The sequence below is a fragment of the Nicotiana tomentosiformis genome, chromosome 3, assembly GCF_000390325.3.
Source record: "Nicotiana tomentosiformis chromosome 3, ASM39032v3, whole genome shotgun sequence".
NCBI lineage: Eukaryota > Viridiplantae > Streptophyta > Magnoliopsida > Solanales > Solanaceae > Nicotiana > Nicotiana tomentosiformis.
Genome location: NC_090814.1, coordinates 74,249,097 through 74,275,419, shown reverse-complemented (window position 1 = coordinate 74,275,419; position 26,323 = coordinate 74,249,097). Strand labels below are relative to the sequence as shown.

Below are 26,323 nucleotides of genomic sequence, written 5' to 3'. Positions count from 1 at the left end.
TTTGAGGTGTTATACACATTGTGTGGAGCCTTGGTCTATTTATTGTGAAATTAATTGATTTTATTATATCTTTGGAATTGGTTGTGGCCATTAGGCAAATTGTGATATGAATTGATTATGTTATGTTGCCATGATAATATTACGTGTAAATTATTGTGTTATTTGAGTTATTATTTTGAGGATATAATGGTGGAATTTCACTGTTGATATTATGTGGGTATAAGGGTGGCATTTCACTGTTGTTATGTGTGTTGAGATATTGTTTGGGTGGAGCGATAAGGGTGGCTATAGGAGGGATAAGGGTGGCTATATGAGCGATAAAGGTGGCTATTAATATTGTAAGGGCGGAGGGATAAGGGAGGTTATTTGTAGGAGTGATAAGGGTGGCTATAGGAGAGATAAAATGGCTATTGTCAGGGATCATATGTGATGATGTGTAGTTATTATGTTGGAAATTTTTATGTAATGATGTGGGGTTATTGCGTCGGTAATTTTCATGTGATGTTGTGATTTTTCTTGTGTTTATTTTTATATCTTGTGCAACTTGTCTTGTTGTTTCGGTAAACTTGATAATAGTCTGATCTATGTTGAAATTGAGAGCATGTGGCTATTGCCAGACGGATTATGTTATATGGGATCGGGTTGCACGCAGCAACAGGTATGATTAATGTTATATGGGATCGGGTTGCACGCCGTAACATATATGAATTGTGGGCACGAGGTGCCGTGGAAAATATTGACGATATTGGCACGTGAATTGTTTGTGCAGTTGTGATATAAAATGTGGTATCGAGGTGTCGTGGTTAAATAATGATGATATTTGGCACGTGAGTTGTCCGTACGGTTTGATAGAGAAATTAGCATGAGGTGCCATGGAAATATGAAAGTGGGCTGAGACCCGTATTTTATGATTTTGAAATGTTGTGTCACAGGGTGACTTTTATTCGAAAGAGATTTATTTGAAAGAATTTTTATTTGAAAGATATTTATTTGAAGGAATTATATTTGAAAGATATTTATTTGAAAGTATTATATCCTGAAGATTTCTATTTGAAAAACATATAGGCGAAAGATTTATATTGGAAGGACTTGATTAATTGGTTGTACTTGTATTCATTATTTGTTGCGCAATATTTATGGTGTTCTTGTCGCCCTGCTGTGTATATCAGTAGTTGATTATTGTTGCCATCATTGTTATTTGTTTCCCATTAATTTTATATACTATAGTGCACAGGTTATTAGACTAGTGAGTGTCTCGACTGTACCTCATCACTTCTCCACTGAGGTTAGTCTTGATACTTACTGGATACCGACCGTGGTGTACTCATACTACACTTCTGCACATTTTTGTGCAGAGCCAGGTATTGGATCTATCAGACTTGGACAGAGCTAAAGTGTGATCGCAAGGATTCAAGGTAGAGCTGCTTGGTCGTCGCAGTCCCTTGAATTCTTTTCATTTTATTGTACTGTTAATTATTAATCAAACAGTATTGAGTATTCAATCCTTGAGATCATTTCATGTATTCAGTTAGAGTTCGTGACTCAGTATTACCAGTCTTGAGAGGTTGTTATATTTGTAATTATTTTCGATGTCGGTTTACATATAAAAAAATGGCTTAAATTGTTATAAAATCGGCTTACCTTGTCTTAGAGACTAAGTGCCATCACGACGCCTATGGTGGGATTTTGGGTCGTGATAGCTCCTAAGACCAAAATCACCATACAAAGCTATTGGAGTCGAAAAAACTCCATTTCGGAGTCGTATTCACACAAGTCAAACTACGGACAACTCCTACGACTTAGACTTCTAATATAGGGACTATATGTCCCATTTCACTTCGAAACTCTCCCGAACCCGACATGTCATGTAACCACAAAATGAAACATAGGGAGAAATAAACAGGGGATTAGGGCTCATACTCTCAAAATGACCTGTCATGTCGTTACATCCTCCCCCTCTTAAAACAAACGTTCGTCCTCTAATGAGTATAGAGGCATACCTAAAGTGGTAAAAAGACGAGGATAAAGGCTACGCATATCATGCTCGATCATTCAAGTCGCCTCCTCAACTGGCTGACCCCTCAACTGGACCTTAACTGACACAATGTTCTTCAACCTCAACTTTTGAACCTGCTTGTCCAAAATGGGCACTGACTCCTCAACATAAGATAGATCCTTGTCCAACTGGACTGAGCTAAAGTCTAACATATGAGACAGATCGCAGTGATACTTCCGGAGCATGGAAACATGGAACACTGGATGAACTGAAGAGAGACTAGGTGGTAGTGCAAGTCTATAAGCCACCTCTCCAACCCTCTCAAGAATTTCAAAAGGCCCGATATACCTAGGGCAAGTTTTTCCTTTCCTTCCAAACCTCATAACACCCTTCACAGGAGAAACTCGGAGCAAGACAACCTCCCCAACCATGAATGCAACATTGCGAGCCTTCAATTCTACATAACTCTTCTATCTGGATTGGGTTGTACGAAGTCAACCCTGAATCAATTTAACCTTTTCCAAAGCATCCTGAACCAAATATTTACCCAATAGCCTAGCCTCACCCGGCTCAAACCAACCCACCAGAGACTGACACTTCCTACCATAAAAAGCCTCATACGGTGCCATCTGAATGCTCAATTGATAACTTTTGTTGTTGGAAAACTCTGCAAGAGGCAGGAACCGATCCCAAGAATCCCCAAAATCCATCGCACACACACGAAGAATATCCTCCAATATCAAAATAGTGCGCTTGAACTGTCCGTGCGTATGAGGGTGAAATGTTGTACTCAACTCCACCCGCGTGCCCAACTCATGCTGTACCGCTCCCTAGAATCGCGATGTAAACTGTGTACCCCAGTCAGAGGTAATAGATACCGGCATGCCATGAAGCCTGACAATTTCACGAATGTAAACCTGATCTAGCTGCTATGAAGAGTAAGTAGTAACTACGGGAATGAAATGAGCTAACTTGGTCAATATCTACACAATCACCCAAACTGCATCGAACTGCCTCTGAGTTCATGGGAGTCCAACAACAAAATCAATAGTGATCCACTCCTATTTCCACTCCAGAATCTCTAGCTTCTGATGCAATCCACCAGGCCGCTGATGTTCATACTTCATCTGCTGACAGTTTAGGCACCGAGCTACATATTCCACTATGTCTTTATTCATCCGCCTCCACCAATAGTGCTGCCTCAAGCCCTGATACATCTTTGTGGCACCTGGATGAATAGATTACCGCGAACTGTGAGCCTCCTAGAGAATCAATTCATGCAAGCCATCTGCATTGGGCACACATTGTCTTCCATGCATCCATAATACAATGTCCTCTCCAATAGTGACCTCTTTGGCATCGCCGTACTGAACCCTGTCATTAAGGACAAGCAGATGGGGGTCGTCGTATTGACGCTCTCTGATACGATCATAAAGAGAAGACTAAGAAACCACGCAAGCCAAAACTCGGCTCATCTCAGAGACATCCAATCTAACAAACTGGTTGGCCAAGGCCTGAACATGCAAGGATAATGGCCTCTCTGCTACATGTAGATATGATAAGCTACCCAAACTCTCTGCCTTGTGACTCAAGGCATCGGCCACCACATTGGCCTTCCCGGGATGATATAGAATGGTGATATCATAGTCCATAGGCAACTCCAACCACCTCCGATGCTGGAAGTTAACATCCTTTTATTTAAATAGATGTTGTAGACTCCAGTGATCAGTGTAGACCTCACAAGGAACACCACACAAATAGTGCCGCCAGATCTTTAAGGCATGAACAATAGCTGCTAACTCGAGGTCATGGACATGATAGTTCTTCTCATGCACTTTCAGTTGTCTAGACGCGTAGTAAATCACCCTACAGTCCTGTATCAACACCGTGCCAAGACCAATGTGCGATACATCACAATACACCATATAGGACCCTGAACCAGTAGGCAATACCAACACTGGGGCTGTTGTCAAAGTAGTCTTGGTCTTTTGAAATCTCTCATCACACTCCCCGGTTCACCTGAACAGAGCACCCTTCTGGGTCATCCTGGTCATAAGTGTTTCAATAGTCGAGAAACCCTCTACAAATCGACGATAATACCCCGCCAAGCCAAGAAAACTGCGGATCTCCGTAGATAAGGACGGTCTGGGCCTACTCTGCACTGCTTTAATATTTTTCGGATCTACCATAATCCCCTCACTCGATACTACGTGACCCAAAAATGCCACTGAATCTAGCCATAATTCACACTTCAAAAATTTCTCATATAACTTCTTCTCTCAAGGTCTGAAGCATAGTCCTTAGGTGTTGCTCATGATATTCTCGGCTCCAAGAGTACACCAGGATGTCATCAATAAACACAATGATGAACAAGTCAAGATAAGGATGAAACACACTGTTCATCAAGTGCATGAATGTTGTTGGGATGTTGATCAACCCAAAATACATCACAAGGAACTCGTAATGACCATACCAAGTCCTAAAGGCAGTCTTTAGGATATTTGGCTCCCAAATCTTCAACTGATGATAGCTTGAATGCAAGTCAATCTTAGAGAACACTTTGGCACCTTGAAGCTGACCAAATATGTCATAAATACGTGACAATGGATATCTGTTCTTCACTATAACCTTGTTCAACTGGTGATAATCAAAATGCATCCGCATAGAACTCTTTACAAATAAGCCTGGAGCACCCCAAGGTGACACACTGAGCCGAATAAAACCCTTATCAAGCAACTCTTGCAACTGTTCCTTTAACTCTTTCAACTCTGTTGGGGCCATACGATAGGGTGAAATAGAAATGGGTTGAGTGCCCGGTAACAAATCAATATCAAAGTTGATATCCCTATTTGGCAGCATGCCCGGAAGATCTGCCTGAAATACATCTGGATAATCCCTCATTACCGGAACTGACTCGACGGTAGAAAAATCAATACTAATATCCCTCACATATGCCAGATATGCATCACACCCCTTATCAACCATCCACTGAGCCTTTAGAAATGAAACAACCCTGCTATAAACATAATCTAAAGTACCTTTCCACTCTAACCGTGGTAAACCTGGCATAGCCAACACTATAAAAAAATCAAGTTTTAGCGACGGATTAGCGATGACATTCGTAGCTAATTCCAGTTTATTTTTGAAGTGCAACGCCACCATCTTGGCGTGACAATAAAGGATAGCATGATAGGGCGACAACCAGTCCATGCAGAAAATAACATCAAAATCCACCATACTAATCAGCAATAAATTGGCTCTGTCTCAAAACTACTAAGAATAACCAAAAATGACCGATACACACGGTCAACAACAATAGAATCTCCCACACCCATAGACATATAGACAGGAGAACTCAAAGAATCACGGAATACACCCAAACACCCAAATACGGAGCAAAATAAGAAGACACATAGGAATAAGTGGGGCCTGGATCAAATAAGACTGATTCATCTCTATGACAGCCCAAAACAATACCTGTGATGACATAATCAGATGCAACTGCCTCCGTCCTAGCAGGAAGGGCATAATATCTGGCCTGGCCTCCCCCTCTAGGGCACGAGTACCACTATAAGTGCTAGACTCTTGAGACCTCTTGGCCTCTCTCTCCTCTCTCTCCCGAGTCAGCATGCCCTCCAATCTCCTAGAAATCCCCACTACCTGCTGGTATGCAATATCTATCTTCAACTTTAGGGCCATGATAAATTTAATACTGGGGTTGAGCCCCTCGATAAATCGACGAACCCGCTCTCTAACAGTAGCAACCAAGGCTGTTGCATGACTAGCCAAAACACTAAACTGGACTGCATACTATGACACAGTCATAGAACCCTTACGCAACTGCTCAAACTCGGCGCGCCATGCATCTCTGAGACTTTGGGGAATGTACTCCCTCAAGAACATATCTGAGAACTGAATCAAAGTGAGTGAAGTTGGCTTGACCGGACTACCCAACGCGTATGCTCGCCACCACTGATAAGCCGCCCCCTAAGCTGGAACATAGTGAAAGCAACCCCACTAGACTTTGCAACACCCAAAGTACGGAGGATACAGTGGAACTGCTCAAGAAAACCCGTGGCATCCTCTAACGCCAAGCCACTGAAAGTAGGAGGGTGGTACTTCTTGTACCTCTCGAGTCTGAGCTGCTCCTCCTCAGAAACTGCTGCCCTAACCTTGGGCTGAAATGGGGCTACCGACTGCACTCTTATGACCTCTAGAACATACTCGACCTGGACACGCGCTCTAGGGTACAAGCGGCAGAAGTCTGGGCTCCTCTCCTGAACTGAGCTGTGGTAGGAGCAAGTGGTATCAACCCTGCTTGAGCCAAATTGCTGAACATGCTCAGAAACTGGGCGAGAGTCTCCTGGAGGGCTAGTGCAGTTACAGGTATCTCGGGTGTCTACCCTCTAACTGGAGCTACTGGTGGTTACTATGTAGCAGCTCGTGTAGGTGTTGTGTCTCCACCACATGGACGTCTTCAGACTCTACCCCGGCCTCGGCCTCTTACGGCTCTAGTAGGGGGCATGGGTGTCTGATCATCTGATCCAGCTGTGCGTATCCTTACCATCTATGAGAGAATAGAAAGACAGAAATTTAGAATCTGAAGTCAAAGATTTTGCACTATAAGGAGTCAAAGAAGAGAAGCTTTTCCTAACAGTTCTATAGCCTCCCAAAGATAAGTACAGACGTCTTCGTATCGATCCTCGAGACTCTACTAAACCTCCTTGTAACTCATAACACCTATGAACCTAGAGCTCTGATACCAACTTGTCACGACCCTATTTTCCCTCTATAAGACTTCGTGATGACACCTAGTCTCTAAGACTAGGTAACCCTAACAAGCATACGGTAAAATTGAAATAATAATCTAAAAGCTAAAAACGCCAACAACTGTATAAAGTAAAAACTGCAACTCCAAGTATATACAACTCCCAAAACCCAGTAGATATAAGTCGCAAGCTCTAGATATAAAGTTGCAAATATCCTAAACATCACTCTCTGTCAAAACATAAAGAAACAGGGAAACGATAGGATATAAGGGGACTCCGAGGCCTGCAGACTCGGGCAGGTGTACCTTGAAGCCTCCAAGCAGCAGCTCAACACTCTAATATTGAGGTTGTAGGATGCACTTGGATCTGCACAAAATCATGTGCATAAGCGTAGTATGTGTACACCACAATGGTACCCAGTAAGTGTCAAGCCTAACCTCGGTAGAATAGTGACGAGGTCAGGTCAGGACCCTACTGGGAATAATAAGAAACAAGGCAGAAGATATAACGATATAATAAAGTGACAGGGAAGTGTAACAAAAAATATTTGTGGAATGTAACAACACAGAATCAAGAAGACAAATACAACACGTAAGGAAGCAAGAATCTTACAAGTTAAGGAACAACCACAACAACAAACAATACAACAGGTAGAGGAAATCCGCAGGGGCACTCCCGAGGTACCGCCTCGTAGTCCCAAAAGTAAATATCTCACAGTCTTACCTTATGATAATAGCCGCACGACAAAAACCTCGTTCCACAATCACAATCTGCATGGCAGAAACCTCTGCCACGAAAATAGTCCGCACGGTAGAAACCTTGTGCCACAATAACAATCCTCAGTGTAGAAACCTCGTGCCACAATAAATAAGCCGCACAGCAAAAACCTCATGCCATAATAACAATCCACACGACAGAAACCTCGTGCCACAAAAACAGTCTGGACAGAAGAAACCTCGTGACACAATAACAATCCGCATAGTAGAAACCTCGTGACACAACCAAATAATCACCTCAACAATAATCATGAAAACCAAAACATAACAATTGAAATGATGATATTTCAAGCAAAGAATCCCACAGTTAAATAACGAATATGGAATTAAGGAAGCAGGCAATTCGACTAAGCATGTTGTACAAATTACAAATAAGATATAAGACATATAGACATGAGAAATTAGGCTAAACTTGATGACTACACATGCTAGAGTAACTCAATTAAGGGAATGAAAGGAAACTACTTAGCAAAAATCGAATTTTCAACATTTAGCCCGAGTACACACTCATCACCTCGCGTACACAGCCTTCACATATTGCAATTTACCATAACAGTACCAAATCCGAAGGTGAATTTTCCCCACACAAGGTTAGACAAGTCACTTACCTCAAACCTCGCTCAATCAATCAATTAGACCTTTCACTCGATTTTCCGGCATCGAACGGCTTAAATCTAGCCCAAAGCAATTACATACTATAAATATAACTATAGGAAACTAATCTAAATAATGAAATTATGATTTTAGCAAAGAATAGAAAAATCGCTCCAAAGGGTAGACCCGGGCCCACGTCTCGGAACCCGACCTAAATTATAAATTCAACACCTATTTGATATCGAGTCCAACCATACAAGATTTATCCAAATCCAACCTCATTTGGCCTTTCAAAACTCAAGAATTGGTCTGAGAACTTTGCACCTTTTTCCCCCCAAATGTTCAACCCAAATCCCTAATTAAATGGAGAAATCGAAGATAGATTTGTGGAAATTTGTCAAAAGCGAGTTTGGAAATTTTACCCCAACAATCCCTCTGAATATCCCTCAAAGTATCGCCTAAATCCGAGCTCTCATGTCCAAATGGTGAAAAATGACATAAACACTCGATTTTGGAATTTTAATCTGCTGCCCAGATAGATCCTTCTTCGCGAACGCGGAAATTGCCTCGCGTTCGCGAAGCACAAAAATATTACTGCCCACATTCCTCGTGCGTGAATGCGAGGGTCCCCTCACGAATGCAATGACTAGTGATCCTAGGCCCCATGAACGCGGAACCTCACTCGCGAATGCGTAGGCCAAACTGTGAGGTCCACCCAGTCATTTCTCTTTTTCGCGAACGCGTGACCCAGTACGCGATCGCATAGCAACAAGACCTGACCCCTCACGAACGCGTGTCCATCTTCATGAACGTGAAGGCTAAATTTCCGTCCATCTCTGAAGACTCTACGCGAACACAGGAACACCTTCATGAGCGCATAGATGGAAACCAAAAGCACCAGATTTCAGCAATCATAATGTTCCGAAATGCGCTAATCATGGTCCGAATCACACCCGAGGCCCTCGGGACCTCAACCAATTATAACAACAAGTCTTAAAACACCATACAAACTTAGTTGAGCCTTAAAATCACATCAAACAATGCTAAAGCCATGAATTGCATATCGATTCAAGCCTAATGAACTTTAGAACTTCTAACTTCTACATCTGATGCCGAAATCTATCAAATCACGTCCGATCAACCTCAAATTTTGCACACAAGTCAAATTTGACATTATGAACTTACTCCAACTTTCGGAATTTGTATCTGACCATGATATAAAAAAGTCCATCCCAGTCAAACTTTCCAAAAATCTTCCAACTTTCCAACTTTTGCCAGTTAACGCCGAAATGACCTACGGACCTCCAAATCAATATCCGGACATGCTCCTAAGACCAAAATCACCATACAAAGCTATTGGAACCGAATAAACTCCATTCCAGAGTCGTCTTCACACAAATCAAACTACGGACAACTCCAACGACTTAGACTTCCAATTTAGGGACTATGTGTCCCATTTCACTCCCAAACTCTCCCGAACCCGACACCAAGCACCCCGGTAAGTCAAGTAACCACAAAATGAAACAGAGAATCAATAAATAGGGGATCGGGGCTCATACTCTCAAAACGACCGGCCGGGTCATTACATGCGCTCACGATCTCACTTTTTCACGCACGTAGGTGCACTACAAATTCTGCTTCTACGGAGGTAGCCCAACTCAGCCTTCATCGCAAGTGCGACCATACTTCCGCTTCTTCGACCACCGCACCTATGCAAAACCAGCTGTAGGTGCGATCACACCAGATCCTGCCACAAACTAGCCTCAAACCAAAAATTTCCGAAATGATCTGAATCATGCCCGAAACTCTCCCAAACCTCTTGGGACCCCCGTCTGAATATACTAACACATCCCATATAATAACACGGACTTAACCTAGGCCTAAAATCACATACAACAGCATCGAAACAAAGAATTGCACCTCGAATCAAACTCAATGAACTTTGAATCTTTCAGCTTCCAAAACCTATGACGAAAGATATCAAATTAAACCGGAATGAGCTCAAATATTGCACACGTCCCAATTGACATAACAAAGCTATTCAAATTCCTGGAACAATAATCCAACCCCGATATTATCAAAGTCAACTCCCGGTCAAACTTATGCATTTTCCAAACCTTCAAATTTTTAACTTTCGCCAATTAGTGTCGAAACCTTCTAGAATATTCCTAATCGATTTCGAATAACCTGAAAACCAACACCGACGATTCACACAAGTCATAATACATCATACGGAGGTACTCCTTCCCTCAAACTACAAAGAAAATTGGAAATGTCTCAAAACAACTGGTCGGGTCGTTACATTCTCCCCGTCTTAAGCATACATTCGTCCTCGAATGTGCCCAGAGTCATTCCAAAGCCATCAAACCGCCATGTAACCTTACCATACACATACCGGGGGGGGGGGTGATCCCACATCACCCTAATCCATATAAGCCTGACGACACAACAAAACTGAAGATATTTAATTCAACCTTAGCCCACAAACCTTGGAACCCAATTTCCAACATTCGAAATTCCTTACAAGACGCGAACCTTGCATTTATATACTGTATAAGTCTAAACAGGATATATCAAGCCATAACCAAATACCAAGATCGCATCACATGATATACCACATAACTCAAATGCTCACAGCAATAACTTCTGACCGCTGCAGCTGGTAAAAACAAACCTAATACTAGTAATAAACTTCATCTCAAATAAAACCTCGTTGAAAACCTTTGTAAACTACCGATGATGAAAGAAACATGCAGAAACTCATAATCTCTCATCAGGTCAACAACTCATGGAGTCCTCTTGCCTAACCAGAACCATACTCCCAAATTCTAAGATGACCTCCAATATTACTCTTCTAAACACACTATAATCAAATTCAATAGGAATTACTTCAGTCCCAACGACTTCATCGCATCAAATACGACCTACTCTACTGACATGCCACACCAATACAATCTAAAGTCACAAACCGTGCAATTCATGCACCAATACGCAACAATTTCAATGCACCCAAAAATGGAAAATGACTCAAATAAGAGAACCGTTTCGCAAACTCAACAAGTACCACCACAATGCAATGCTAAGAACCAATCACACCGTAGGACCAAAACACACGAATCTATCACAAAGGATCATATCCTATCATAGCCCAAATGTAATACGTGACCCATCCAAACACCAATCCATATGAAATACCTCGAGTCCCCAATGCTCAAAATTAACAACCATAAGCAATTCAATGCCAAATACACAAGTACATGACCAAAACCATGGAGAAGCAAATAACACAATATACTACTGCCAGGAAAGACCAATAACCAAGGCGCAATCACCCATTCCACACCCCAATTCACCAAATTACACGAAGTATGCTATAAGGCTCAAATAGATAAATAATCCTCCAAAGTCCACAATGATCCTCCAAAAGTCCACAGTGGGCCCCCAACTCAACCCTGGTCTTCCACAAATAGATAAATAATCCTCCAAAAGTCCACAATGACCTAGTCATAACTCATACTATCATCCGGACAGCTTTGTCCACATCTTCACAGTACACAACCATGAAACGATCTGCTTCTGCGAACTCCTAGACTCCAAATTCATAGAACGCACAAATCACCATATCTTATCCCAACTCCACCGCCCGAATGTCTAACACATCTCTCATACCCGATCATCCTGCAAGGAATACTTTTATAATTCTTTTGTATCACATAGTAAAAATATGAATATTAGTAGTCGCTCAACCAGACGAGTACCGCAATACCAATTAAGCATCCATAGGTCAACACTAAGTGCACCTTATGAAATATACACTCTCCTCAGGCAATATAAAGTAGCAATATCATTCATCTAGTTATATGAAACTGTCCATGTTGCTTAAGAATTCATGACCTTCCCTTCAAAACTGAATTGTGACCTTGCACATGCAAATCTCAATCCCACACAACACACCGTGTCCATCATACCATAATATAAAAAGAACGAGAATCTCATAATCAACTCTGAGTCACAAGCATAATATGTACTCGATTAGCCTAGAGCCTTTCACTTGATCCCATCCAGGAGATGTAACGTGCTCTCCATGCTAGTAGGAAATATCTATCTCAAACCGTGGTAGAAACCATCGAGAACTTTTTGAAACCCATTTGCACATAACTAAGCCATCAAAACTAAATTACCCTCACTCAACCAAGCCACGCAGGTCACCAAAATCCAAGAGCATTGCCCCAAAACACCCATAGAGACTCACCACATCATAAGTACCCAAATAACCGATCATATCCATTACCATGTTGATCCAAGCTACTACCAAGTTGTCCTATCTCTCTAATTTCCTTCCGAATTACCCTCAAGTTAGCACTTCCCCTTGCCAGGACACCATAATCCTCAGCAAAAACTCACTACACGAGACCCTAGGATAAAACCACAACGCCCTAAGGCCCATAAGCCATTGTATCCCCTCTTAGCACCCCAAAGTACCACAATCGAGACACCCACTCTAAAGAGACCACACATGAACCTAAGATTATTTCCTTTACCTTCCTGATACTGAAATGTAGAATCTATAGTGATACAGAAACACTGCAACTCCCTACACCATTCAATGCAAATCCTAGATCTTAGCCATATACAAATCCAGAAAATTCTCAATTGCCACATGTAAATCCCGAATCCGTCAGAACCTTCTCGAGAGTCCTCCACTCTGCTTAAATCTCAATTGCACCGCGCAAACAGGCCAAACGACATGTGCCCCATTAGCATGACAACACCCAAAGAAGTAATTTACATCTCTAAGCAACCGAGTGAATCATACACCATGTGCACTACATCCTTCACGAATAAGAACTCAATCATTCAATTGTTCCCATATATCGATAAAGTGTAATACATCGTACATCCAGAAATATCCTTATTTAGGTCATCCTCAAAACCAATATCAATAAGTCATAACTGATCCACAAGTATGCCTCGGACTGAAATCAATACAACACATAACTATGCAATCAAATCGTCAATAGCAGACTCCCCCACTTGGCTCAAAGCCATAAATCAAAACACGAAATAAATCACAATACCCATACTCTATTACTTCCATAATACCGCCATTGTGTTCAGCTAAATCCTTCATAAACCCATGCAACACAAACCATATAATAATTCAAATTATCTGCTTAGCTCACATTCATCCTCGTGACGGTTAGGTCAACCATCACAGTCGATCCAACTCAAATCGCATAATATGACGCTCTGGTAGAAAAACTATCCTCCATACAACATCATAAGGATCACACATCTATAGATTACCCCGCAGGCGATAACCCACATGCTTAGCCTCAAACTGACAACTCTCCTTATAACGACCCGATCGATTGTTTTGAGCTCTAGTACATCGTTCGGTGATTTGAGGCCTTGGGTAGCTTCACTTAGGGTATTATGACTTGTACGTGTGGTCGGAACTAAACTTTGGGAAGTTCGAAGTTGATTTGGAAATAAAATTTTAATTTTGGGAGCTTTAAGTTGGAAGAATTGGCTAAGGCTTGACTTTTTGAGTAAACGACCTCGGAATATGGATTTGTTTATGAATTTCATGAGTTTGGTTTGAAGTGAATTTTGATGTTATCGATATCCGTTTGGGGTTCCCAGTCTTGGAATAGCTTCATTATGTCATTTATGACTCGTGTCCAAAATTTGAAGTCATTTCATATTGATTTGATAGGTTTTGTCACAAGGTATAGATTTTGGAAATTTGAAAATTTATAAGTTTGATTCAAGGCATGATTCATGATTTTGATGTTGTTTGACGTGGTTTACGGATTTGACCAAGTCCGTATCATATTTTGGGACGTGTTTGTATATTTGTTCAAGGTCCCGGGGGCCTCGGGTGGATTCTGGATGGTTAACGGATCAAGTTTGGGCTTGAAGGAAATGTTGAAGCAGCTGGCATCTAGTGTAATGGTACCTACGGGGTTTTGGCCACTGGTGCGTAGCCACAGAAGAGACGCAGAGGGTCACATGACCGGTTCTGGGTGAGTTGGGTAGTGGTGCAGGTGCAAGACCATTTCCGCATCTGCGATGGGACAGATTCTGTGTCCTTGAGCGCAGAAGAGGAGTGGGTGGGGAAGACTGGGACCGTAGATGCGGTCGAATCCGTAGAAGTGGCGTCGCACCTGCGCATGAGGAGCCACAGAAGTGAAGCTGCAAAAGCACTAGAGGGGCCGCAGATGCGGAGATTGAGGGGCCAAGAGGGGGCCGCAGAAGATGCTAATGTTCCGCAGATGCGAAATGTCGCTGGGCAGTGAGGTTTTTAAAAAAACGGGATTTGGCCCATTTTCTTAAATTTTCACTTGGTTGGGGCGATTTTGGACAACTTCAAGGGGAGATTTTCATTAAGAAACACAAGGTAAGTGATTGCCACCCATTATAAGTTAGCCATTGCCACCCCACCTTCGATGTGAGTTTCTTGGCCCTTGTTCTACTGTACCAGATATTGTTTCTTCTTGTTTGACTAAAGTGCAGGTAGATTAAAGACATGGTTTATATATGGATTTGAACATTGAAATTAGTAGAAATTTGGGATTTTGGTAGAAAACCTAGAAATTTCTATTTTTGGATTTTGACCACGAAATTGGGCATGGAATTAGGAAGAAATCATATATTTGAGTTCGTGGTGTTATGGTAAATTTTATCTTCGAATATTTTTGGAATCCGAGCACGTGGGCTCGAGGGTTGTCTTTATCAAATTTTCGAGCAGGGTTGAGAATTGTTTAAATTAATTAGTTATGGGTATTAGAATACATTTTGATTGGGTTGCACACTGTTTGAATAGTTTGGATTGACGAGCTTTGGTTCGAGGTGTTAGAGAGGCTTTGGAAATGGTTATGGAACTTTGGATCGAGGTAAGTCTCATGTCTAATCTTGTGAGGGAAAAACTACCCCTAGGTGATATTTATTGTTATGTGCAACTAGTTGTGGGTGCTACGTACGCACGAGATGACGAGAGTTTGTACGTAGCTAAAACATGTTTATGTCTCGGTAGACTTAGGATCTTAATATGTAATATTCGAATTATTTGAACTCATGTGCCGTAATGTAAACACGTATCCCGTAATTCAGTGACTTCCTTCTTTTTCTTGTGGAGCAGGCCGAACGCCCTCGGCGGAAATCGTGCGTCATAACGCTATTAGTCCGAATATTCACGAGATAAGCCTTCCACTAATGCTCGGCGTTTTACATGGTATTCCTTATTAAATTGATAATGACACTTGACATTTTCTGAGCTATTAAGGTAGAACACAAGATTTAGAAATTCATGGTTTAAAAGAAGTAATTGGAAGATTACGTAACTTATATATTTACCCCATCATTTCCGTATGCTTCATGTCTGCTCATGTTTTATTATATTGTTTTATTAGACCTTTAGTAAGTGTCGATATCGACCCCTCGTCACTACTTCTCCGGGGTTAGTCTAGATATTTACTAGGTATGCGTTGATTTACGTACTCATGCTGCATTTCTGCACTAAATTTGCAGGATTTCACAGGTTCATTTGATGATTACCTTGGCGCGTAGGCGCACTTGTTGAGGAGACTTCATGTGAGTTGCATTCCAGGCTACGCATTACACTCCACTGAGTCTCCATTGTACTAATTATTTTATTTTGTCTTATCACATTCGGGACATCTATTGTATTATTATTGTACTACTTAGAAAAATACTTATGCACTTGTGACACCGAGTTTTGGGGGTTCCTAGGGGTTGTTCGTTGATGTAGTTGTGTAAATATTTTCACTTACTGTGAAAAATATATTACATACGATTTAATTAAGGAACAATTTTGATTTCAATTACTAAAATAAGTAGGTGAGTTGATAGATCATCATTAGCTTGCTTGACGGCGGTGTTAGGCGCCATCTCGACCTTTAGTGAATTTTGGGTCGTGACACTATATACCCTTTCACAGCCTAAACTACTACGCAATCACTTAATCTTCCTGAGTCTAAACTCATCAATAAGACATGAGAACCTAATTCATTCCACAATCAAGCAACATGAAAGATCCTTTAATACACCCATAACTCCAGACTATCCGTCACATCAAGACAGAAATCAAACACCTAATAGTTTTTTTACATCTTAAGCAAGCACTTCTCGCCACATTCAACCATCTGAACACATCCCGCGGTCACATCATACTCATCATAGATCCATTCAACCACTCATCGTACCATAAATTGCACTAATAGGGACACGTACTTATAAGTCCAAAAGCATGTGCTCACACAACCGAAATCCCAGTGCTCAAGATATAGTCAAAACCAGGCCTCAAGTCCTCCAGACTGGCCCAACATCAACACACTAAAATGCCCATGCAATCGCAAGTCATCGATGCACAGATGATACCGAGCACTCACATGCACATACGAGTGCGTGGAAGGAATTAAAAGAGTTACGCTTCAAGCTGAATCAATGCCGCACGATAAGGAAAGAAAGATGGGAAGTTTATCCTAAATGCCATGTAGCCTCTCGAAGATAGGTATGGACGTCATCATACGATCCGCAAGACTTTACTAGACACTTACTTATGACTCGTCGAACCTATGAACCTAGAGCTCTGCTACCAACTTGACACGACCAAAAATCTAACTAGTCGTGATAACACCTAACCCAACCCGCTAGGTAATCCAATTAATAATAAATCAATTCCAATGAAATTTGTTGAGACAATAATGATGAAATAACTGAGCTTTTATACAAAATTCCAAGGACTGGTAGTACAAATCATGAGCTTCTATGATTTTAAATTTACAAAGCTGGTATGAAATAAAGTACATCATTTGTTTGAAAAGTACATGAATAGATTAAAATTCTAAAGCTATCAAGATCAAGAGGCACCTATAACCGAAATGCATGTACATCTTCAATCCAGCTCCCTCCGTACACAGCAACATCAGCATCCTACATCTGCATGCAAGGTCCAAAAGTGTAGTATGAGTACAACTGACCCCATGTACTTAATAAATAACAAACCTAACCTTAGGTTGAAAGTAGTGACGAGATGGAACAAAGGTCGGAGTCCAACACCAATAGCCAACAACAGTTCATAACAACATAATGAATGTGATAAAAGAAGTAACTGAGAGATAAAATGCTCAGCTCGTTCACGGTTCCGGAAAATAGGCATGTTTTTCAAGCATATCAGTGAAAACTCAATTCTTTTACCGAAATCACTAAAATATGAGTAAGTTTGTAAAACTGTAATTTTTCCCAAAACTTTCAACAGGTAAATGTTTCATTTTCAAATGGCATGAGCAAAATACATCTTTATGCCTGCACGTCAATGTGTATGTGATGTGAAGAATGATGCAATACCGTATCATGAGAAAAATGCATCTTTATGCCTGTATGTCAAGTGTCTGTGTCGAACGCATTGCAACACCGTGATAAAACAATATGCATACTCTCAGAGTACTCAATCCCGCTGTCTCACACTCTCCACTCATCACACTCAATCACTCAACACACTCAGTCACTCAGTACTGAACAGGAAAGATCTAGCCCTCAACACTCTCAGTCATTCAGCACTGTACAAGGTAGATCCAACCTAAATGAATTAATAGCAACTGCCCTCACTGTGGGTGTGCAGACTCTGGAGGGGCAGATCCAGCCCAAGCGCTATTATACGCCGATCATGGCATGAATCAACAAAGCCTGCTGCGGCGTGCAACCTGATCCCATCATGAAGCAATAATACAAGGAAGATCCAACCTAAGATTAATAAATCATGTTGCGGCGTGCAGACTGATCCCATCATGACTCAATAATAATTGGCAGATCCAGCCCATGAATAATAAATCCTGCTATGGCGTGCAACCCGATTCAATCAATACCACTCACAATCCGTCTCTCAGGCCCCAACTCAGTCATCAATCTCTCCAGTCTCTCGGGCTCACAATGCCACAAAAATCAGCCCAAATAATGGTATGATACATCAATAAATAGCAACAGAGACTGAGATATGATATGCAAATGTTCGAATATGATTGAGTATGTAACTGCAATTTAAGACAATAACTCACAACAGATATGACCTCAATAGAGTATGGAGGTCGAGGATTAAGTTGTAGAGTAGGTAGTCTAGAGTGTTCATAACAATAGTATTGGGACACGGTCTCGCTTTCTGTTGGTAGTAGGTTTTTATGAAAAATCGTTGTTTTCTTTCATTGTTGATCACCTTACTGTCTTGTTATTTTTATTTTACATTTATATGGCTTTTTGGTATTGTCCTTTCTTGTCTATATTTTCAGTAATGTAGTGCTTATGCTTTCCTAAGTCGAGGGTCTATTCGAAACAACCTCTCTATCCTCACAAGGTAGGGGTAAGGTCTGCATACACACTACCCTCTCTAGACCCCATGGTGTGGGATAATATTGGGTATATTGTTATTGTTATTGTAGATATGACCTCAGTGGGTCCAGATAGAATAAGCATATAGCCAAAACATGGTTTCTAACATGGATCATAGTTCGATTACTCTAGCACGTACAGATTTTATGGATACTAATGTGATTACGTAACTACATATTACTACAGAATCAATCGAGTCATAATTCACAGGGTGTACGCCCACACACCCGTCACCTATCATGTGTGTCACCTCAACACGAAATACATATCACATATATTCAGGGGTTCATACCCTCAACATCAGCTTTTAAAGTGTTACTTACCTCGAACAAGCCAAATCCAATACCGAGCAAGCCAAAGGATACTCCAAAAATACCATCTCGCGCGTACCGACCTATGAACGACTCGAAAAAACCAAAATCAACGCAAATGCATCAAATAATGCCTAAGGAAACAATTCCAAATGGTAAAGGTCGAATCTTTAATAAAAACCCTGAAGTCAACCAAAAAGTCAAATCAGGTGCTGCACCTCAGAACCCAATGAAATTGGCAAAATCCGACTACCCATTCAATTACGAGTCCAACCATACTAGTTTCACTCAAATCCGACTCCAAATCGATGCTCAAAACCCAAAAATTCACTTTATGAAACTTTAGACAAAACCCCCCAATCTTCTCTTTAAAATTCATAATCCAATTACCAAATACGAAGATAGATTTAGGAAATATAATCAAAACTGAGTATAGATCACTTACCCCAATACTTGTGATGAAATTTGCCTCCAAAATCTCTCAAATCCGAGCTCCCCAACTCAAAATATGAATAACATAGCCAAGCCCTCGATATATAGCTTCTGCCCAAGCATCGTCGCATCTGCAACACACTTAGCCGCTTCTACGGTGTCGCTTTTGCGACCAAAATTCCACTTCTGCTGAGTAGCACTGGAGAAATGGCCCTCGCACCTGTGGAAAAACATCAACTCCTACGACACTTGAACACGCAAATGTTCGCTCCTGCGCTCACGATATCTCTTCTACGCGCACGCATGTGCGCTACAAATTCCACTTCTACGGAGATAGCCCAACTCATCCTTTGTCACATGAGCAACCATACTTATGCTTCTGTGACCATCGCACCTGCACAAAACCAGCTGCAGGTGCGATCACACCATATCCTGCAACAAACCAGCATTAACCTAAATTTGCAAAATGATCCTAATCATGCCCAAAACTCTCCCGAGCCTCTCGGGACCCCGTATGTATATACCAACAAGTCCCATATCATAACACAGACTTACTAAAGGCTTCAAATCACACATAACAACATCGAAACGATGAATCACACCTAGAAAAAAACTCAATGAACTTAGAATCTTTCAACTTCCAAAACTCGTGCCGAAACATATCAAATCAACCCGGAATGACCTCAAACTTTGCACACAAGTCCCAAATGACATAACAAAGCTATTCAAGTTCCTCGAACAACAATATGAACCCGATATCATCAAAGTCAACTCCCGATCAAACTTATGCGCTTTCCAAATCGTCAAATTTCCATCTTTTGCCAATTTGTGCCGAAACCTTCTAGAAATTTCCTAATCCATTCCGAATAACCTGAAAACCAACACTGACAATTCACACAAGTCATAATACATCATACAGAGCTATTCCTACCCGCAAACTATTGAGCGAAGTGCAAATTGCTCAAAATGATCGGGCGAGTGTTTACACGTGACCCTATGCATAACAACACAATATTTTAAAGTGGGGATTTTGACCCCTTATTATCACTTTTTAGCTATTGTTTTAGTCCGAACATATTGAATTGTGTTCCCAAAACTAATGAAATTATGCAAATTACAGGAATGATGGAAGTTTGGTCTCCCATGATGAAATCCGACTCAAAAAGGAGTATTTCGAAGCACAAGGCGAAAAGGGCGCAGAAGCAAAGATGTGCGGTCCGCAGAAGAAATTGCGGACCGTAGAATTCCATATGTGGCTGCAACCCAAGAAGCAAAACCCAATAGGTTTTTCAGGAATGTGTGGACCGCAGAATTAGCTTTCACTGACAAAGATTCAAAGTTCATAGAATATGCAAAAAGACCAAGTCTTGAAGCCTTTGTGAAGTGCAAACGACACAAGAAATGTGCGGCCGCAGAATCCTTCTTCCTTCCAACTGAAGAAATCTGTGGACCGCACATGGAATTGTACGGCTGTAGAACCTCCCGAGGGGCATTTTTGTTTGCGATTTTTGGCGATGTATAAATATACGAGTTTCACAAAATTAGGTCAAAGTTTGAACATTAAAATCTGTTATAGCCATTTCTTTTTACTACTTTAGGACATTTTACATTATTTTGGTGTTTAAACATTATTTTTCATTATTTTAATCTTTTATTATGGGTTTAGCTAGCTTTTCTTCTTTATTTTCTTCAAATCCCATTATGAGTAGATATATTTTTACTAGGGTTGTTACCCAACCCTAATGTGTAAACCTTATGGGTGATTATTTATACACTTGTTTATGATTGGGTGTTAATTATTTAACTCAGTTCATGCTTTAATATTAGAATTAATGGTTGCAAATATTGATTTATGCCTATTTGACTTAGTCTCTGCTTGGGAAAGAAAGACCTAGTCTAGGATAATTGGGCTAATAAGGAATTGGGTTAATTAAGAGACTGATAAGCGTAATTAAAGGGTTCAAACTAGATACCTATTTGGGCTTGAGAAAGCCATATCAACTATTTTATTTGATACCCATTTGGGCTTGAGAAAGCCTAATTGGGCAAAATCAGTCTCTGACCGAGTGGTATTGAGTGAGTAACATTGTGGAAGTGCTCACAGCCCTAGGCCTTTATCTCATTAGGCAAACACCTATGTTATGCTCACAACCCTAGGCCTTTAAACTATTTGGAAAAACAACAAAAATATTCATCTCTAGTTTATTTACCTTAGCTCGCTATCATTAGAATTATAATAGAAGTAGAAATCAAAAATCTGTTGTGGAAGTGCAATTTAGGTAGTCCATTCACTTGCTTCAAATACATACTCCTGACACCCCTTATAACTCCTAGTGGATTTGACCCCGACTCATAGTTGAGTAATTATTATTGCATATGACCGTATCATATCTCTCATTGAGGTGTGTTGTGGACGTCATCAATTTTTGGCGTTGTTGCCGGGGAGTTAAAACGGTGTTATCTATATATTTGGATTTGTTTTTGGAATAACTTGTGTGAGAAATCGTAGGTACAACCATGGCAAACAATGAGCTCAAAAAGTTTCCTTTGGGGGATGTGGACGTCGAAGATGAGCAAAAAGTTTCCTTTGGGGGATGTGGACGTCGAAGATGAGCAAGTATATAAGGTTCCTCTTGAACCTCAAGCCAATAGTAGAGGCCGAGTGCCTCATGACAATGTCCCCGCTCCACCTCCACCACGAGTAGCTCCACATCGGATATTACCCAATGAAGGATATCTAAGTTCAATAGTCCCTCCCCGTATTAGGGCGAGAAACTTTCAAATCACCATTGTGATGCTCACTTTGCTTGAGAAACGGGATTTCTTCACCGGTGCTCCAACTCAAAATGCATACAAACATTTGAAGGCGTTTGTGGATATTTCTTGAGGGAGAAAAAAAAATAAATGACTCCGAGGATGCATTGAGGCTAAGGCTTTTTCCCTTCTTTCTATGAGGGAAAGCTTTAGATTGGTTGGAACAATTGCCGAACCATTCCATTCACACTTGGGATGAGTTGGCAGAAAAGTTTATTTCTAATTTCTTCTCTCTAGGGCACATGGTTACACTTTGAGATGAGATTTTGGCATTCAAGCTAGAACCAAATGAACCACTACACGAGATATGGGAACGTTATAGAACAATGGTTAAGGAATGTCCTAATAACGATATGAAGGAGAACATGATTCAAAAAACTTTCTATCATGGGATTAATAAAACCATTCAATGTGTAATGAATCAACTTACCGGTGGGAACTTCATAATTACACCTTATGCGGAGGCCTGTGAGATTTTGGATGAGATGGCGAAAACATCATTGACTTAGAAATCCCAGGCCGATGCTCCACAAGGTCACACAAACATGATCCACCTTCACAAAAAGTTGCAAGACCATAGGAAGCCATTGCCGAGTTGACAACCACCACGACACAACTAGCAAAGGCCCAACTAAATCAAGTGCAAAATCTCAAGCAAGTCAATGCCATTAAGGGAGTGAACATGATAGTGAACAAGAGGAGGACAAAGGGTCCACAAGTGCAAAATTGAGTGGAGAATTATGTGCAAGAAGATAATGGTTTTGAGCAAGATGATTCCTACAATGAACAAGAGGAGGAAGTGCAATATGTGATCAACTTTCAAGGTCAAAGAAACAACTTCCAAGGCCCAAACTAACAACAATGGAGACCTCAAAACAATCAAGGCAATTGGAATTATAACAATCAAGGCAATTATAGCAGAAACAACAATCAAGGAAAATGGCATAACAAAAATAATCAAGAAAATTGGAGTGAAAATAATCAAGGAAATTGGGGAGGCGGGGTAACAATCAAGGCGGATAGAACGACAATTAAGGCAATCAAGGGTTGAGTTTTCAAAGGCCCCCGATGTATCAACAACCGAGCAACCCGCCTCCTTATCTTTCCCATAGTTCAAGTTCCTCAAAAAACGAGATGGGGCATATTGAAAATATGTTCAAGCAAATGATGGAAAAGAATTCTGATTCCGATGCCCAACTTGCCTCACACAACACATCAATCCGTAACCTAGAAGTTCAAATAAGAAAAATCTCCCAAGCTCTAAATTTTCATCCTAAGGGGCCACTACCAAGTGACACGGTAGTAAACCCAAAGGGTAAAAACAACATGGGGCATGCCATGACCGTTACTATAAGAAGTGGAAGAGGTGGGAATGCACACACCTAAAGTCAAAGGCAACTTGTGGATGATGATCAAGTGGTGCAAACTAATGATGAAGTTTAGATTGATATTAATGATAGTGTGGAAGAGACGCAAGGGAGGTTAAGCCCTCTGGGGATCACATTATTGACATACCGTAGCCGGTAGTGCAAACGGCTAAGTCACCATTTCCTAATCCTCTACCTTCATACCCTCAAAGACTTGCCAAGCAAAATGGTGAGAATCAATTCAAAAATTACATTCAAATGACGATGAGTCTCTCAATCAATGTGCCATTAGTTGAAGCTTTGGAACAAATGTCCGATTATGCCATGTTTATGAAGGATCTCGTGACAAAGAAGCGGTAAATGAATTTTGAAACTATCAAAGTCACTCATCAAGTGAGTGCAATTGTGCATTCAATGGCCCCTAAGTTGTAGGATCCTGGTGCTTTCACGATTCCTTGTACAATTGAAAGTGATAATTTTGCTAAAGCTCTTTGTGATCTTGGAAAAATTATCAATTTGATGACCTATTTGGTTTTCAAGAATTTGGGGATTGGGAAACCAAGAACCACCTCTATGAGATTGTAAATGGTCGATTGTACTATGAAGAAGCCTTTGGGAATGATTGAAGATGTCTTGGTTTGTGTTGATAAATTCATTCTTCTAGCAGATTTTGTGATTTTAGATTTCGAGGTTGATTATCAAGTGCCGATTATCCTTGGGAGACATTTCCTTGCTACGGGTAAGGCTCTTTGTGATGTTGAAGCCGGAGAACCTAGATTCCTGGTTGATGATGAAAAAGGGATATTCCATGTGTGCAAGTCCATGAGGCAACCAAATAGCAATAACATGTGTTCTTTTGTGGACTTGGCGACCAATGTTATTGTTGATGAAACAAGTGCTACAATCAATATTGATGATATGTTTGAGCTCGTCTTGCTCAATTTTGATGATGATGAGATGGATGGTTTCATGGAATGTGTGAACTTTTTACAAGGAATGGGATCGTACAACTATGCACCCCTAAATTATCTTTGGATCTTGAAAATAGGACAACTCCTCCTACAAAGCCTTATATTGAAAAGCCTCCTACCTTGGAGTTGAATCCATTTCCTCCACATCTTCGGTATGAATTTCTTGGCCCTTATTCTACTTTAGCGGTTATTCTTTCCTCTTATTTGACTAACGTACAGTTAGATTTCACATTGGCAGTGCTACAATAAGAGGAAGAAGGATGTTGGGTGGATATTGGAGGATATTCAGGGGATAAGCCCCGCCTTTTGCATGCATAAGACCTAGTTGGAGAATGGAGCCAAACCATATATTGAACATCAAAGGAGACTCAATGAGGCTATGCAAGAAGTTGTCAAGAAGGAGATTAAGGAGACTCAATGAGGCTATGTAAGAAGTTGTCAAGAAGGAGATTATTAAGTGGTTGGATGTCGGGGTTGTCTACCCTATCTCCAATAGTTCATGGACTTCTCTGGTTCAATGTGTCCCAAAGAAAGGGGCATGACAGTGGTCACCAATGACAAGAATGAGTTGATTCCTACAAGAACGGTGATCGGATGGAGGGTGTGTATGGACTATTGCAAGCTCAACAAAGTCACAAGGAAGGATCAGTTTCCACTTTCTTTCTTTGATCAAATGCTTGATAGATTGTCCGTCCATGCTTTCTATTGCTTTTTTATGGGTATTCGGGCTACAACCAAATTCTTATTGTTCCGGACGATCAAGAGAAAATAACATTTACATGTCCCTATGGTACATTCGCCTTCAAGCATATGCCATTTGGTTTGTGCAATGCACTGGCGACTTTTCAAAGGTGTATGTTGGATAAAGTATTAGCTAGATGTGAAGAAAACAATTTGGTGCTTAATTGGGAGAAATGCCATTTAATGGTCAAGGAAGGCATTGTCCTTGGCCACAAAATCTCAAATCATGGAATTGAAGTTTACAAGGAAAAATTTGAGGTGATTTCTAAACTTCCACCTCCAACTTCGGTGAAGGGTGTGCGGAGTTTCTTAGGCCACGCGAGATTTTACTGGCATTTCATCAAAGATTTCTCTAAGGTGGTAAACCTGTTGTGCAAGCTTCTTGAAAAGGATGCTAAGTTCAACTTCAATGATGATTTCATGAGGGCTTTCGAATCTTTTATGCTCAAGTTTACAACTACTCCTATCATCACCGCTCCAAATTAGAGTGTCCCTTTTGAATTCATGTGTGATGCAAGTGACATAGCGGTTGGGGCAGTTTTGGGGCAACGCATCAACAAAAATTTTCATCAGGTCTACTATGCTAGTAAGACCATGAATAATGCACAAGTCAACTATACCATTACAGAGAAAGAGCTATATGCCATTATGTTTGCAATTGAGAAGTTTTGCTCGGACTTGATGGGTGCAAAAGTCATTGTCCACACGGATCATGCGATACTTCGTTATCTTATGAGCAAGAAGGACTCCAAATCTCAGTTGATGAGATGAGTGCTTTGTTGAAAGAGTTTGATATTGACATCCAAAATAGAAAAGGGAGTGAAAACCAAGTGGCGGACCACTTGTCTCGTTTGGAGGAGGAGGGGAGGCCGCATAATGGCCTCGAAATTAATGACTCCTTCCCTAATGAGTAACTCTTAGGTATTTCAATGAAAGAGGTGCCATGGTTTTCAGATCTAGCAAATTTTCTTGTGTGTGGAATCATTCCAGATAAGTTCTCTTTAAACAAAAGGAAGAAGCTCAAACGGGATTGTCAATATAATTATTGGGATGAACCATACCTTTTCTGGATTTGTACGGATGGGGTGATTAGAAGATATGTACCAGAAGAAGAGCAAGGTGAAAGTTTTGGGGCTTGTCATTTG

General features: G+C 40.9%; 1 protein-coding gene across 1 annotated transcript; it reads right to left on the bottom strand.

Moving 5' to 3' along the window:
- Window positions 1–2,052: 2,052 nt before the first annotated feature.
- Window positions 2,053–2,427, bottom strand: LOC138908016 (uncharacterized). Its single transcript, XM_070198646.1, has one exon. It carries the CDS (start codon window positions 2,425–2,427, stop codon window positions 2,053–2,055), a length of 375 nt encoding a protein of 124 aa, XP_070054747.1.
- Window positions 2,428–26,323: the final 23,896 nt, after the last annotated feature.